Genomic DNA, 14763 nt, shown 5'->3' on the forward strand with positions numbered 1-14763 from the left:
GTATTCCATACAGTATGTGTGTATTTGTGTACATATCCCATATGTGTGTATTCCATACAGTATGTGTGTATTTGTGTACATATCCCATATGTGTGTATGCCATACAGTATGTGTGTATTTGTGTACATATTCCATTTGTGTGTGTTCCATACGGTATGTGTGTATTTGTGTACATATTCCATTTGTGTGTGTTCCATACGGTATGTGTGTATTTGTGTACATATTCCTATAGATTGTAAACTTGCGAGCAGGGCCTTTTTACCTCTGACTGTTTATTACCCAGTTTTGTTGTATCATTGTGTCCAACTGTAAAGCGCAAAAGAATTTCCTGCGCTATATAAGAAACTGTTAATAAATAAATAAATAAATATTCCATATGCGTGTATTCCATACAGTATGTGTGTATTTGTGTACATATTCCATATGTGTGTATTCCATATAGTATGTGTGTATTTGTGTACATATTCCATTTGTGTGTATTCCATATGGCATGTGTGTATTTGTGTATGTATTCCATATGTGTGTATCTGTTTATGTATTCCTTCCATACAGTATGTGTGTATTTATTTGTGTACATATTCCATAAGTGTGTATTCCATTCGGTATGTGTGTATTTGTGTACATATTCCATAAGTGTGTATTCCATACGGTATGTGTGTATTTGTGTGCATATTCCATATGTGTGTATTCCATACGGTATGTGTGTATTTGTGTACATATTCCATTTGTGAGTATTCCATACAGTATGTGTGTATTTGTGTACATATTCCATTTGTGTGTATTGCACACAGTATGTGTGTATTTGTGTACATATTCCATAAGTGTGTATTCCATACGGTATGTGTGTATTTGTGTACATATTCCATAAGTGTGTATTCCATACGGTATGTGTGTATTTGTGTACATATTCCATTTGTGTGTATTCCATACAGTATGTGTGCATTTGTGTACATATTCCATTGGTGTGTATTCCATACAGTATGTGTGTATTTGTGTACATATTCCATTTGTGTGTATTCCATACAGTATGTGTGTATTTGTGTACATATTCCATTTGTGTATTCCATACAGTATGTGTGTATTTGTGTACATATTCCATTTGTGTGTATTGCACACAGTATGTGTGTATTTGTGTACATATTCCATGTGTGTGTATGGGTGTAGTATGGTATGCCGGAAGCTGGGCTCCCGGCAACCAGCATACCGGCGCCGGGAGCCCGACCGCCGGCATACTGACAGAGTGGCGAGCGCAAATGATCCCCTTGCGGGCTCACTGCCTCGCCACGCTGCGGGCACGGTGGGGCGCTATGCGCGACACGCTATTTATTCTCCCTCCAGGGGGGTCGTGGACCCCCATGAGGGAGAAAATCTGTCGGTATGCCGGCTGTCGGGATTCCGGCGCCGGGATACTGTGCGCCGGGATCCCAACAGTCGGCAACCTGAAGACCACCCGAGTGTATAACTGTATGTATTCCAAACGTGTTTTGGACGACTCATGAAATACTGTACTTTATACAAAGAATTTGTACAAAGCATCTGTTGTTAATATTAAGATGTGTGTGAGCGTATTTAATTGCAACCAAGACAGATTTATACGTTGTTCTGACGTTGGTCTTCATGGAAAAATGTGCGATTTTCTACAGCAATGTCAAGTAGATACATGAATTGTATCTGCCTTGAATGTTCCTCCAAGCATCAGTAATATATGAGATAAACGCAGAATAAACACACGGTCCGGCCTTAATATCTGCTCAGTGCTTGTTAGCATTCTCATAGCTACATGTTTTTCCTTATATATTTATTATTTAACAACACCTGAATTCCCCCCTAGAGGTGAGGAGCAGCATTAGCCTTTTATTATATAGGATTACCCTTAAAATAGCGCCTACATATTACACAGAGCATACAGAGCATATTTAATCTTCCACATCAGCCCCTGTTCCTTTAGAGCAGAGGTTCCCAAACCCAGTCTCAAGACAAGTCCAGGTTTGGAGGATATCCATACTTGAGCACAGGTGACTCAATTAGTACCTAAATTATTTTAATTTAACCATCTGTGCAATATAGTGTAGATATCACTAAAACCTGGACTGATAGCGGTCTATTCATGTAACAGTGAAAAGAGTGGAGAAGTGAGCCTGTGGAGAAATTGCCCATGGCAACCAATCAGCTGCTCTGTACAATTGTATAGTATGCAAATTATAAATGTTACTTCAATGCTGATTGGTTGCCATGGGCAACTTCTCCACTGGCTCACTTCTCCACACTTTTCACTGCTTCGTGAATAGACCCCTTAGTGTGGCTTGAGGACCGAGGCTGGGAAAAACTGCCTTAGAGCTTACAATCTACAGTATATTCACTAATACAAAAGCGTACATACACACCATAGTTAATATGTCACAAGTCAGTACACTTACCAACATTTCTTTTGAAATACACACAAACAGATGGAGAAGTATGAGCTCTACTCAGATACTGCCACGTTCAGAATGCCCCCAATGCAGTGAGGCAACAATGATGACCACTGTGCTATCATGCTGGGGTTTTGTTTGTTGTTATTTTTGCTGGTGCAAACTAATTGGTTGCATTGTGGTTTTGAGCACAGGTCAAATGCTTCAGCTTTGACCTATGCTCAAAACCACAATGCAACTATCTCGGGCACTACGGGGACTATTCATCAAGCAGTGAAAAGAGTGGAGAAGTGAGCCAGTGGAGAAGTTGTCCATGGTAACCAATCAGCTGCTCTGTATAATTTTACAGTATGCAAATGATAAATGTTACTTCAATGCTGATTGGTCGCCACGGACAGCTTCTTCACTGGGTCACTTCTCCACACTTTTCACTGCTTCATGAATAGACCCCTATCTGAGTAGAGCTCAAACATGCGTTACACATGTCAATCATTTAGGAAGGATATATAAAGTCTATGTTATTGTAGCAATGATAAAAAGAAAGATGTATCAAAAGTTATAAGAAAGCAAATGAAGTTATCCTAAGTCCAGAAGCGCCGCATAAGACAGCATAGAGTTTCTGCGGCTGATTGCTCTATGATGAATTCAGCTTTACTTTGCTTTAAAAAAAGAAATCTTTTACCAGTCATTATTCTAAATTGTTTAAGGTGGCTTTCATTTCAACAACAGGTTTGGGAAAATGGAGTGGGCTAGAAGTGCCTAAGGGCACAGAGCCTTATTGCAGATGGCAGTATGTGGAGAAGCCGTGGCAAGGAAAAGGAGAGTCCACTCATCTGTCAGGCAGCTCTAGAAAGGTGAGTCGGCAGCTTTTCTTGTCCCCATGGTCTATCCTGTGTGGATATTCGCTGTGGTCTATGCAGCAGCAAACCAATCAGTGCTTGCTGTGAGCATTTGAGTGTGGAGCCATATACAATGTTGGCAGCTAAGAGCAAGGTGGGACAGTTCCTCGGGAGAGAATGAAGACAAAAGTGCTAAATGAGATTAAGATAAAACGAGGAGGAAAGCGACAGAAGGCAGTGGAGCGGCCACACCAATTAATTGGGTCTAGCTTCTCCTGCTCAGTTCTCTTTCACAGGTTTCCTTGAGTCAGGCTCAGTTGAAGGCAGGCTCTTAGACAGAGATAAAGTGGAGATGTTGCTTTGTTATTTCATAGATTGTGCTAGATTAATGATTGCTATGGGCAACTATTCCACTTTGGGGTATATTCAATAACTGTCGGAAGCTGCCGTCTTGTCGGAAAGACGGCAGCTTCTGACAGTTTTAGGTCGGAAGGGGTTCCGACCTATTCATTACTGCCCCATTTTTTCCGACTTGTCGGGAAACCCGACTTGTCGGAATGCACGCTGAACGGCACAGTCGTTTCCACATGTAGCTAGTCACATAGACTGCTGACAGGACTAACACATCTGTTATTATGGTGGTTATTATATACTACTCCATAAAGGTAGGTACCGTAGGTGTAGTCTTTTTTTGGTGTTACTGTCACTGAGCTTTTCATTCTTTACATAGTTAACCAACAACTCTGTGCAGGAAGGTGATTGGTCCATTGTCCATCAGCCAGGGCACTTTACCTATCAGCAGCAGCAGACACACCATCATTGTGCTCATTGGTTATTTATCACGGTTTCACTTCCCCCAGAAGAGAAGCCTCAGGTAATGTACTGCAACCCTCCAAGTGTGACAATGTAGAGCTTCTGCCCCTGGGTATTGCCTTGCCTCGAGATCAGTAGGTAACACAAAAATGTGCCAGTCCGGGCTGCATCAAACTTTTTGTCCAAATGCAGAGGGTAAAAGTAAATAACAAAATGTTCAACAGAAGATCTATTTCTGACCGCTGCTACTCCCCACAAGGATGGTTGGCTTTATACTGCTTACTTCAATCTTAATGCAATATTAACCATTTTAAAGGAAGTAAAGTTGCATACACACGGTGAGATATTATGACTATGCGATTTCCCTTGAAATCCTCGGAGGCCAGAACCAACAATTTTGACTTTACTTGCAATTTTGACTATGTGCGATTTTGACTTAAGGGGGTCATTCCGAGTTGATCGCTAGCTGAAAATGTTCGCTGCGCTGCGATTAAGGGAAAAAAACGGCACTTCTGCGCAGTGCGCATGCGCGACGTACTTTCACAACAGCTGATGTATTTTCACACAAGGTCTAGCGAAGCTTTTCAGTCGCACTGCTGACTGCAGAGTGTTTGACATGAAGTGGGCGTTTCTGGGTGGCAACTGACCGTTTTCAGGGAGTGTTCGAAAAAATGCAGGCGTGCCAGGAAAAACGCAGGCGTGGCTGGCCGAACGCAGGGCGTGTTTGTGACGTCAAATCCGGAACTGAATAGTCTGAAGTGATTGCAAGCGCTGAGTAGGTCTGAAGCTACTCAGAAACTGCACAATATTTTTTTGTAGCCGCTCTTCAATCGTTCGCACTTCTGCTAAGCTAAAATACACTCCCAGAGGACGGCGGCATAGCGTTTGCATGGCTGCTAAAAACTGCTAGCGAGCGAACAACTCGGAATGACCACCTAAATGGCAATTTTGACTATACTATGTACTAGATTGTACACAATATAGTCAAAATTGTCTTGCCTGCACAGGATTTTTTATTGCGATACCGACCCCACCGTGTACACACGGTGCGATTTGCAATGACCTTTCTTACCATTTTGACTATATAGTCAAAATCGTAAGGTTACTTTGCACTGTTTGTGTGCACCTTAACAAAGGCAATGTACTGTGGGCCCAATTCAGACCTGATCGCTAGGGTGCATTTTTCGCATTGTGATCAGATAGTCGCCGCCTACAGAGGGAGGGTATTGGTTGTGTGCAGGTGTACAATCGCATTTGTAACATAAGTTTGTGCAGCTTCTGCTCAGCCCAGGACTTACTCTGCTGCTGCGATGATCGGTGCCGGAGCTGACGTCAGAAACCCTCCCTCCAAACGCCTGGTCCCTCCTGCGTTTTCCCGGACACGCCTTGAATATGGTCAGTTGCCACCCACAAACGCCCTCTTCCTGTCAATCACCTTGCGATCGCCGGTGCGTTCGGTATTTTCGCACCACCCCATCGCTGGCCGGCGCATTGCCCCCCCCCCATTGCTGCGGTCCGTCGCCCCTGCGCAGTGCAGACCTGATTGCAGCCTGTGAGAAAACGCACAGCAGCGATCAGGTCTGAATTAGGCCCAGGGATAGAAACTGTGGTAAAAATGACCCTTTAGGGAAGATGTTTCAAGCCTTGGAGAGATACAAAGTGGAGAAGTTGCCCAAAGCAGCCAATCATCTTAGAACTGTAATTTGATAGGCTGTGCTAGATAAATAATAGCAGCTGATTGGTTGCTTTGGGTAACTTTTCCACTTTACCTCTCCAAGGCTCGATACATAGTTTTGCCATGTAAGTGATTGCCCTTTTAAAAAAACATCCAAGTTCAGCCGCCATCCGCACGGCCGCTGAACTCGGGCGCCATTACATACCACCCTTGTGTGTGTTACGCACAAGCTATGGAGACATGCACACAGCAAAACTCACTGTATCCCATCTTCTTCATACATAGGACACAAATGTCCACCACATTCATGCACTACCATAGACCATTCATTGTACAATACAGTGTACTGTACATCATTCCATGTGTAATTACAGACAGGATAGAAGCGCTATAAAAAAGAACATCTAGATATTACTGATCATAATCACTGTATGGCTAATAGAGAGGGATTCACAGTTCGTGGAGCAAAAAAAAAAAACTAGTAACTTTGCACCTTGGTGAAACCATGTTGCATTGGTGGTGGGGGGGGAAGGGTAGATCAAAAATGTGCCGAGAAATTTACATGTGAGAGGGCTGTGTCATTTCCCCTTCTGTCAGGATTACCGTGTCGGTATTTCGACCGCCGGGATCCCGTCGTTCGGGAAATTAACTGCATCCCATTCTGAGACATTTCCTAAAAATATGTCCTGTTTGTATAGCGTTCTCTGCATATTACCCACAGGCCTCTGGTTTCAGTTGCAGTCTTACCTTTAGCTTCCTCCTGGCATTGAACTTCTTCAGGCAGTCCACCGTCTCCTGTCTGTGCATACAGGAAGCCACTGTAGAACGGTGCTGGAAACAGGCGGGAGCAAAGATAATTTCTTTAGATGGAGGAAAGAATACTGGGAAGACAGCACGTGAGAAACACTAGGACGTGGAGCAATTGAAGGACGTATAGGAACCACTCACTGATATCCATGGGTGCTTCAGTGCTTCGGCAGCAGTGATTCTTTTTGCTGGGTTTATGGTCAACATCTTATTAATGAGATCTTTTGCTTCTGGTGTTACAGTGTCCCACTCGGGGGAAGGAAACTGGTGAACAAGGGAAAAACGTTTAATTATTATTAGTTTGCAAGTAACAATGCATTTAATGACGGATGAACATCTTTGAGGGAATAAGTCTGCAATAAGTAGTTATACCCAACTGTTCCACTTTTGGGGACTGTATCTCCGGGAATGGTGGGCACGCCCTCAAAGTGATAGGGTTGGATCGTCACGGATTTGAAAGGAACAGATTATGGGGGTGATTCAGAGTTGATTGTAGCTGTGCTAAATTTAGCACAGCTACAATCATGTTTCCAGACATGCGGGGGATGCCCGGCACAGGGCTAGTTTCCCCCGCATGTCAGTGCCGGCCCCCCCACCGCACAAGTACAAAAGCATCGCACAGCGGCGAAGCTTTTGTACTTATGGAGTAACTCCTGGCCAGCGCAGCTCCTGCGGCTGGCCGGGAGTTGATCATCGCTGCCCCTGGTCGCAGCGGCTGCGTGTGACGTCACGCAGCCGCTGCGGCCCGCCCCCCGCATGGTCCGGCCACACCTGCGTTGGCCGGACCGCGACCCCATAGCGGCGGCCAAACATCGCCGTGCCGCCCCCTCCCACCCAGCGACCGCCTCTGCCTGTCAATCAGGCAGAGGCGTTCGCTAGGAAACGACAGCCTTCGGCCGTCCAGCATGTGCCGGCGCACTGCGGCGCCGGCGCATACGCAGTTCCGACCCGATCGCTGTGCTTCGATAAACTGCAGCGAGCGATCGGGTCGGAATGACCCCCTATGTCCTGTATTGCTTAAGTAAGGGATGTGAGGGAAAATTAGCGATGTACCACTGTCCATCCCTTTTGGCCATCACTTAGAATTGAACCTACCTCATAGCATCCTATTAGGGTTGATTATAGTAAAATGTATTGGTGCAGTTACATAGCGGCCAGTTACAGTATGTCTCACTTTGCTAAGGGGCCTATTTATCAGTATACTTGCAGGTTATCAGTATAAATGGTGACTTCGCCGGGTACCCGCAAATATTAAGCATCTTCTGATTGTGGGCCTAATTCAGACCTGATCACAAAAGCAAAATCTTTCTCTAATGGGCAAAACCATGTGCACTGCAGGTGGGGCAGATGTAACATGTGCAGAGAGAGTTAGATTTGGGTGGGTTTCTGTGCAGGGTAAATACTGGCTGGTTTTTTTTTTTACACTGCAATTTAGATTTCAGTTTGAACACACACCACCCAAATCTCTCTCTGCACATGTTACATCTGCCCCCTCTGCAGAGCAGCATGGTTTTGCCCATTAGAGAAAAATGTTGCTGCAGCGATCAGGTTTGAATTAGGCAGGGTTTATAAAGGGGCTGCTTGATTGCCAAATTTTCCTACCTACAAAAACAAAGAAAAGACAGCAGTAAATGAATATGAAGTATATAAAAGGCCGACGTACTCACACAGGTGTACTGCCTAAGATACTGTATGTAATGGTGCACAGTCAGCCAAAGTCACTAAAGTCTCTTCCTCTTGGTATTGATGGCAAAATATTGGGCAACTAGGGCTGCTCATCACTGTTATATGTAACCCTAAGCATGATGTGCTATAAAGCATTAACCAGCAGTCAGCGGTGCAAGTGGGCGGGTACGGGTGGGTACGGCGTACCCTTAAGAATTTAGCCGTGGGTACGCCGTACCCACCACCGCCGGGGCGCCGCTCCCTCCCTCCGCTGCTGCTCAACGTGCCGCTGCAGCTTGAGGGGAGGAGAGCACAGCATGCGCCTCTCCTGCCTCTCAGTGTCTACCTTCAATTCGGCGCCGGCCCGTGATACCATCAGAGCTCGCGGACCGGCAGCCAAGGCTCCTGTTGGCTGCCAGACCGCGATCTTTGATTGGCTCACAGATGGACGCCTAATTGAAGGTAGACACCCGAACCACCGGCGGAGACTGAGGGGCAGGAGAGGCGCACGCTGCACTCTCCTCCTCTCACACACAGGACAGCAACGCGGTAAGCAGCAGGGGAAGGTAGGGCACTGTGAGGACATGTGTATCTGGCACTGGGGGCATTTCTGTATCTGGCACCGGGGGCATATCTGGCACTGGGGGCATCTCTGTATCTGGCACTGTGGGGGCATTTCTGTATCTGGTACTGGGGGCATATCTGGCACTGGGGGGGCATTTCTGTATCTGGCATTGGGGGGACATGTGTATCTGACACTGGGGGCATTTCTGTATCTGGAACTGGGGCATATATGTCACTGGGGGCATCTCTGTATCTGGCACTGGGGGCATATCTGGCACTGTGGGGGCATTTCTGTATCTGGCACTGGGGGGCAATGTATATCTGACACAGTGGGGGCATTTGTGTATCTGGCACTGTGGGGCAATGTGTATCTGGCACTCTGGGGGCATTTGTGTATCTGGCACTGTGGGGCAATGTGTATCTGGCACTGTGGTGCAATGTGTATCTGGCACTGTGGGGCATTTCTGTATCTGGAACTGGGGCATATCTGGCACTGGGGGCATCTCTGTATCTGGCACTGGGGGCATATCTAGCACTGTGGGGGCATTTCTGTATCTGGCACTGGGGGGCAATGTATATCTGACACAGTGGGGGCATTTGTGTATCTGGCACTGTGGGGCAATGTGTATCTGGCACTGTTGGGCATTTCTGTATCTGGAACTGGGGCATATCTGGCACTGGGGGCATATCTGGCACTGGGGGGGCATTTCTGTATCTGGCATTGGGGGGACATGTGTATCTGACACTGGGGGCATTTCTGTATCTGGAACTGGGGCATATCTGTCACTGGGGGCATCTCTGTATCTGGCACTGGGGGCATATCTGGCACTGTGGGGGCATTTCTGTATCTGGCACTGGGGGGCAATGTATATCTGACACAGTGGGGGCATTTGTGTATCTGGCACTGTGGGGCAATGTATATCTGGTACTCTGGGGGCATTTGTGTATCTGGCACTGTGGGGCATTTCTGTATCTGGTACTGGGGGGCAATGTATATCTGACACAGTGGGGGCATTTGTGTATCTGGCACTGTGAGGCAATGTATATCTGGCACTGTGAGGCAATGTATATCTGGCACTGTGGGGCAACGTGTATCTGGCACTACTGGGGTCATATGCGTATCTGCCCCCCCCCCCCATATGTGTATCACGCCCCCATATTAATTGGCCACGCCCCATATGGCATTTGGCCACACCCATTTTTTTGCCACGCGCGCCTTACAGTACCTGTAAGAAATTTTTTCTACTTGCACCACTGCCAGTAGTTCTACTTACATCATAAGCTCCAGCCTTGATTTGCTGATACAGCCGATGCTGATCCTCATCCCAGAAAGGCGGGTAACCGACCAACAATATATAGAGAATAACTCCTGGCCGGGACAGGAAGCAACACAATGATCAGTACACAATGGCTAACAGCTAGTCTGTAAGAAATGGCACAAACACGCTCAGGTAACACGCACAGGCACAGGTAACACGCACAGGCTCAGGTAACACACATAGGCACAGGTAACACGCACAGGCTCAGGTAACACGCACAGGCTCAGGTAACACGCACAGCCTCAGGTAACACGCACAGCCTCAGGTAACACACACAGGCTCAGGTAACACCCACAGGCACAGGTAACACCCACAGGCACAGGTAACACACACAGGCTCAGGTAACACGCACAGGCTCAGGTAACACGCACAGGCACAGGTAACATGTACAGGCTCAGGTAACAAACACAGGCTCAGGAAACACGTACAGGCTCAGGTAACAAACACAGGCTCAGGTAACAAACACACAGGCTCAGGTAACAAACACACAGGCTCAGGTAACACGCACAGGCTCAGGTAACACGCACAGGCTCAGGTAACACGCACAGGCTCAGATAACACGCACAGGTTCAGGTAACACATAAAGGCTCAGGTCACATGTACAGGCTCAGGTAAAACACACAGGCTCAGGTAACACGCACAGGCTAAGGTAACAAACACAGGCTCAGGTAACAGGCACAGGTAACACGTACAGGTAACACGTACAGGCTCAAGTAACACACTCAGGCTCAGGTAACACGCACAGGCACAGGTAACACGTACAGGTAACACGTACAGGCTCAAGTAACACACACAGGCTCAGGTAACACCCACATGCACAGGTAACACTCACAGGCTCAAGTAACACACACAGGCACAGGTAACACACACAGACTCAGGTAACACGCACAGGCTCAAGTAACAGGCACAGGTAACACGTACAGGCTCAAGTAACACGTACAGGCTCAGGTAACACGCACAGGCTCAAGTAACACACACAGGCACAGGTAACACGTACAGGCTCAGGTAACAAGCACAGGCTCAGGTAACACGTACAGGCTCAGGTAACACGTACAGGCTCAGGTAACACGCACAGGCTCAGGTAACACGCACAGGTACAGGTAACACGCACAGGCTCAGGTAACACGGACAGGCTCGGGTAACATGCACAGGCTCAGGTAACACACACAGGCTCAGGTAACACGCACAGGCTCAGGTAACACACACAGGCACAGGTAACACACACAGGCTTAGGTAACACACACAGGCTCAGGTAACACGCACAGGCACAGGTAACATGTACAGGCACAGATAACACGTACAGGCTCAGGTAACAGGCACAGGTAACACGCACAGGCTCAGGTAACACGTACTGTCTCAGGTAACACGTACAGGCTCAGGTAACATGTACAGGCACAGATAACACGTACAGGCTCAGGTAACAGGCACAGGTAACACGCACAGGCTCAGGTAACACGTACTGTCTCAGGTAACACACACAGGCTCAGGTAACACCCACAGGCACAGGTAACACCCACAGGCACAGGTAACACACACAGGCTCAGGTAACACGCACAGGCACAGGTAACATGTACAGGCTCAGGTAACAAACACAGGCTCAGGAAACACGTACAGGCTCAGGTAACAAACACAGGCTCAGGTAACAAACACACAGGCTCAGGTAACAAACACACAGGCTCAGGTAACACGCACAGGGTCAGGTAACACGCACAGGCTCAGATAACACGCACAGGTTCAGGTAACACATAAAGGCTCAGGTCACATGTACAGGCTCAGGTAAAACACACAGGCTCAGGTAACACGCACAGGCTAAGGTAACAAACACAGGCTCAGGTAACAGGCACAGGTAACACGTACAGGTAACACGTACAGGCTCAAGTAACACACTCAGGCTCAGGTAACACGCACAGGCACAGGTAACACGTACAGGTAACACGTACAGGCTCAAGTAACACACACAGGCTCAGGTAACACCCACATGCACAGGTAACACTCACAGGCTCAAGTAACACACACAGGCACAGGTAACACACACAGACTCAGGTAACACGCACAGGCTCAAGTAACAGGCACAGGTAACACGTACAGGCTCAAGTAACACGTACAGGCTCAGGTAACACGCACAGGCTCAAGTAACACACAGGCACAGGTAACACGTACAGGCTCAGGTAACAAGCACAGGCTCAGGTAACACGTAGAGGCTCAGGTAACACGTACAGGCACAGGTAACACGTACAGGCTCAGGTAACACGCACAGGCTCAGGTAACACGCACAGGTACAGGTAACACGCACAGGCTCAGGTAACACACACAGGCTCAGGTAACACGCACAGGCACAGGTAACACACACAGGCACAGGTAACACACACAGGCTTAGGTAACACACACAGGCTCAGGTAACACGCACAGGCACAGGTAACATGTACAGGCACAGATAACACGTACAGGCTCAGGTAACAGGCACAGGTAACACGCACAGGCTCAGGTAACACGTACTGTCTCAGGTAACACGTACAGGCTCAGGTAACACGTACAGGCTCAGGTAACACGCACAGGCACAGGTAACACGTACAGGCTTAGGTAACACGTACAGGCTCAGGTAACATGCACAGGCTCAGGTAACACGCACAGGCTCAGGTAACACACACACAGGCACAGGTAACACACACAGGCTTAGGTAACACACACAGGCTCAGGTAACACGCACAGGCACAGGTAACATGTACAGGCACAGATAACATGTACAGGCTCAGGTAACAGGCACAGGTAACACGCACAGGCTCAGGTAACACGTACAGGCTCAGGTAACACGTACAGGCTCAGGTAACACGCACAGGCACAGGTAACACGCACAGGCTCAGGTAACACGCACAGGCTCAGGTAACACGCACAGGCTCAGGTAACACGTACAGGCACAGGTAACACGTACAGGCTCAGGAAACACGCACAGGCTCAGGTAACACGCACAGGCACAGGTAACACGCACAGGCTCAGGTAACACGTACAGGCTCAGGTAACATGCACAGGCTCAGGTAACACACACAGGCTCAGGAAACACGCACAGGCAACACACACAGGCACAGGTAACACACACACAGGCACAGGTAACACACACAGGCTGGCTCAGGTAACACGCACAGGCACAGGTAACACGTACAGGCACAGATAACACGCACAGGCTCAGGTAACACGTACAGGCTCAGGTAACACGTACAGGCTCAGGTAACACGCACAGGTAACACGCACAGGCTCAGGTAACACGTACAGGCACAGGTAACACGTACAGGCTCAGGTAACACGCAGAGGCACAGGTAACACGTACAGGCTCAGGTAACACGCACAGGCTCAGGTAACACGCACAGGCTCAGGTAACACGTACAGGCTCAGGTAACACGCACAGGCTCAGGTAACACGCACAGGCTCAGGTAACACGCACAGGCTCAGGTAACACGTACAGGCTCAGGTAACATGCACAGGCTCAGGTAACACACACAGGCTCAGGTAACACGCACAGGCACAAGTAACACGTACAGGCTTAGGTAACACACACAGGCTCAGGTAACACGCACAGGCACAGGTAACATGTACAGGCACAGATAACACGTACAGGCTCAGGTAACACGCACAGGCACAGGTAACATGCACAGGCTCAGGTAACACACACAGGCTCAGGTAACACGCACAGGCACAAGTAACACGTACAGGCTTAGGTAACACACACAGGCTCAGGTAACACGCACAGGCACAGGTAACATGTACAGGCACAGATAACACGTACAGGCTCAGGTAACACGCACAGGCACAGGTAACATGCACAGGCTCAGGTAACACGTACAGGCTCAGGTAACACACACAGGCTCAGGTAACACACACAGGCTCAGGTAACATGTACAGGTAACACGTACAGGCTCAGGTAACACGCACAGGCTCAGGTAACACGTACAGGCACAGGTAACATGTACAGGCTCAGGTAACACGCACAGGCTCAGGTAACACGCACAGGCACAGGTAACACGTACAGGCACAGGTAACACACACAGGCTCAGGTAACACGTACAGGCACAGGTAACACACACAGGCACAGGTAACACGCACAGGCTCAGGTAACACGTACAGGCTCAGGTAACACCTACAGGCTCAGGTAACACGTACAGGCTCAGGTAACACGCACAGGTAACCTGTACAGGCTCAGGTAACACGCACAGGCACAGGTAACATGTACAGGCACAGATAACACGTACAGGCACAGGTAACACGCACAGGCACAGGTAACACGCACAGGCTCAGGTAACACGTACAGGCTCAGGTAACACGCACAGGTAACACGTACAGGCTCAGGTAACACGCACAGGCTCAGGTAACACGTACAGGCACAGGTAACACGTACAGGCTCAGGTAACACGCAGAGGCACAGGTAACACGTACAGGTAACACGTACAGGCTCAAGTAACATACACAGGCTCAGGTAACACCCACATGCACAGGTAACACTCACAGGCTCAAGTAACACACACAGGCACAGGTAACACACACAGACTCAGGTAACACGCACAGGCTCAAGTAACACACACAGGCACAGGTAACACGTACAGGCTCAAGTAACACGTACAGGCTCAGGTAACACGCACAGGCTCAAGTAACACACACAGGCTCAGGTAACACGCACAGGT

At 48.2% G+C, this 14763-nt stretch overlaps 1 protein-coding gene across 3 annotated transcripts in view; it reads right to left on the reverse strand.

Annotated features, from left to right (window-relative positions):
* Window positions 1-14763, reverse strand: part of CAMK2A (calcium/calmodulin dependent protein kinase II alpha) — a 339869-nt gene that overhangs the window by 73002 nt on the left and 252104 nt on the right. For all 3 annotated transcript variants that reach the window (XM_063928633.1, XM_063928634.1, XM_063928635.1), the window contains exons 9-11: window positions 10049-10143; window positions 6687-6809; window positions 6486-6569 (exon numbers count right to left, since the gene is read on the reverse strand). In XM_063928633.1, coding sequence (XP_063784703.1) covers window positions 6486-6569; window positions 6687-6809; window positions 10049-10143 — 302 coding nt within the window. The remainder of the gene's footprint in view (window positions 1-6485; window positions 6570-6686; window positions 6810-10048; window positions 10144-14763) is intronic.

This window comes from Pseudophryne corroboree, chromosome 6 (genome assembly GCF_028390025.1).
Source record: "Pseudophryne corroboree isolate aPseCor3 chromosome 6, aPseCor3.hap2, whole genome shotgun sequence".
In the NCBI taxonomy this organism is placed as follows: domain Eukaryota; kingdom Metazoa; phylum Chordata; class Amphibia; order Anura; family Myobatrachidae; genus Pseudophryne; species Pseudophryne corroboree.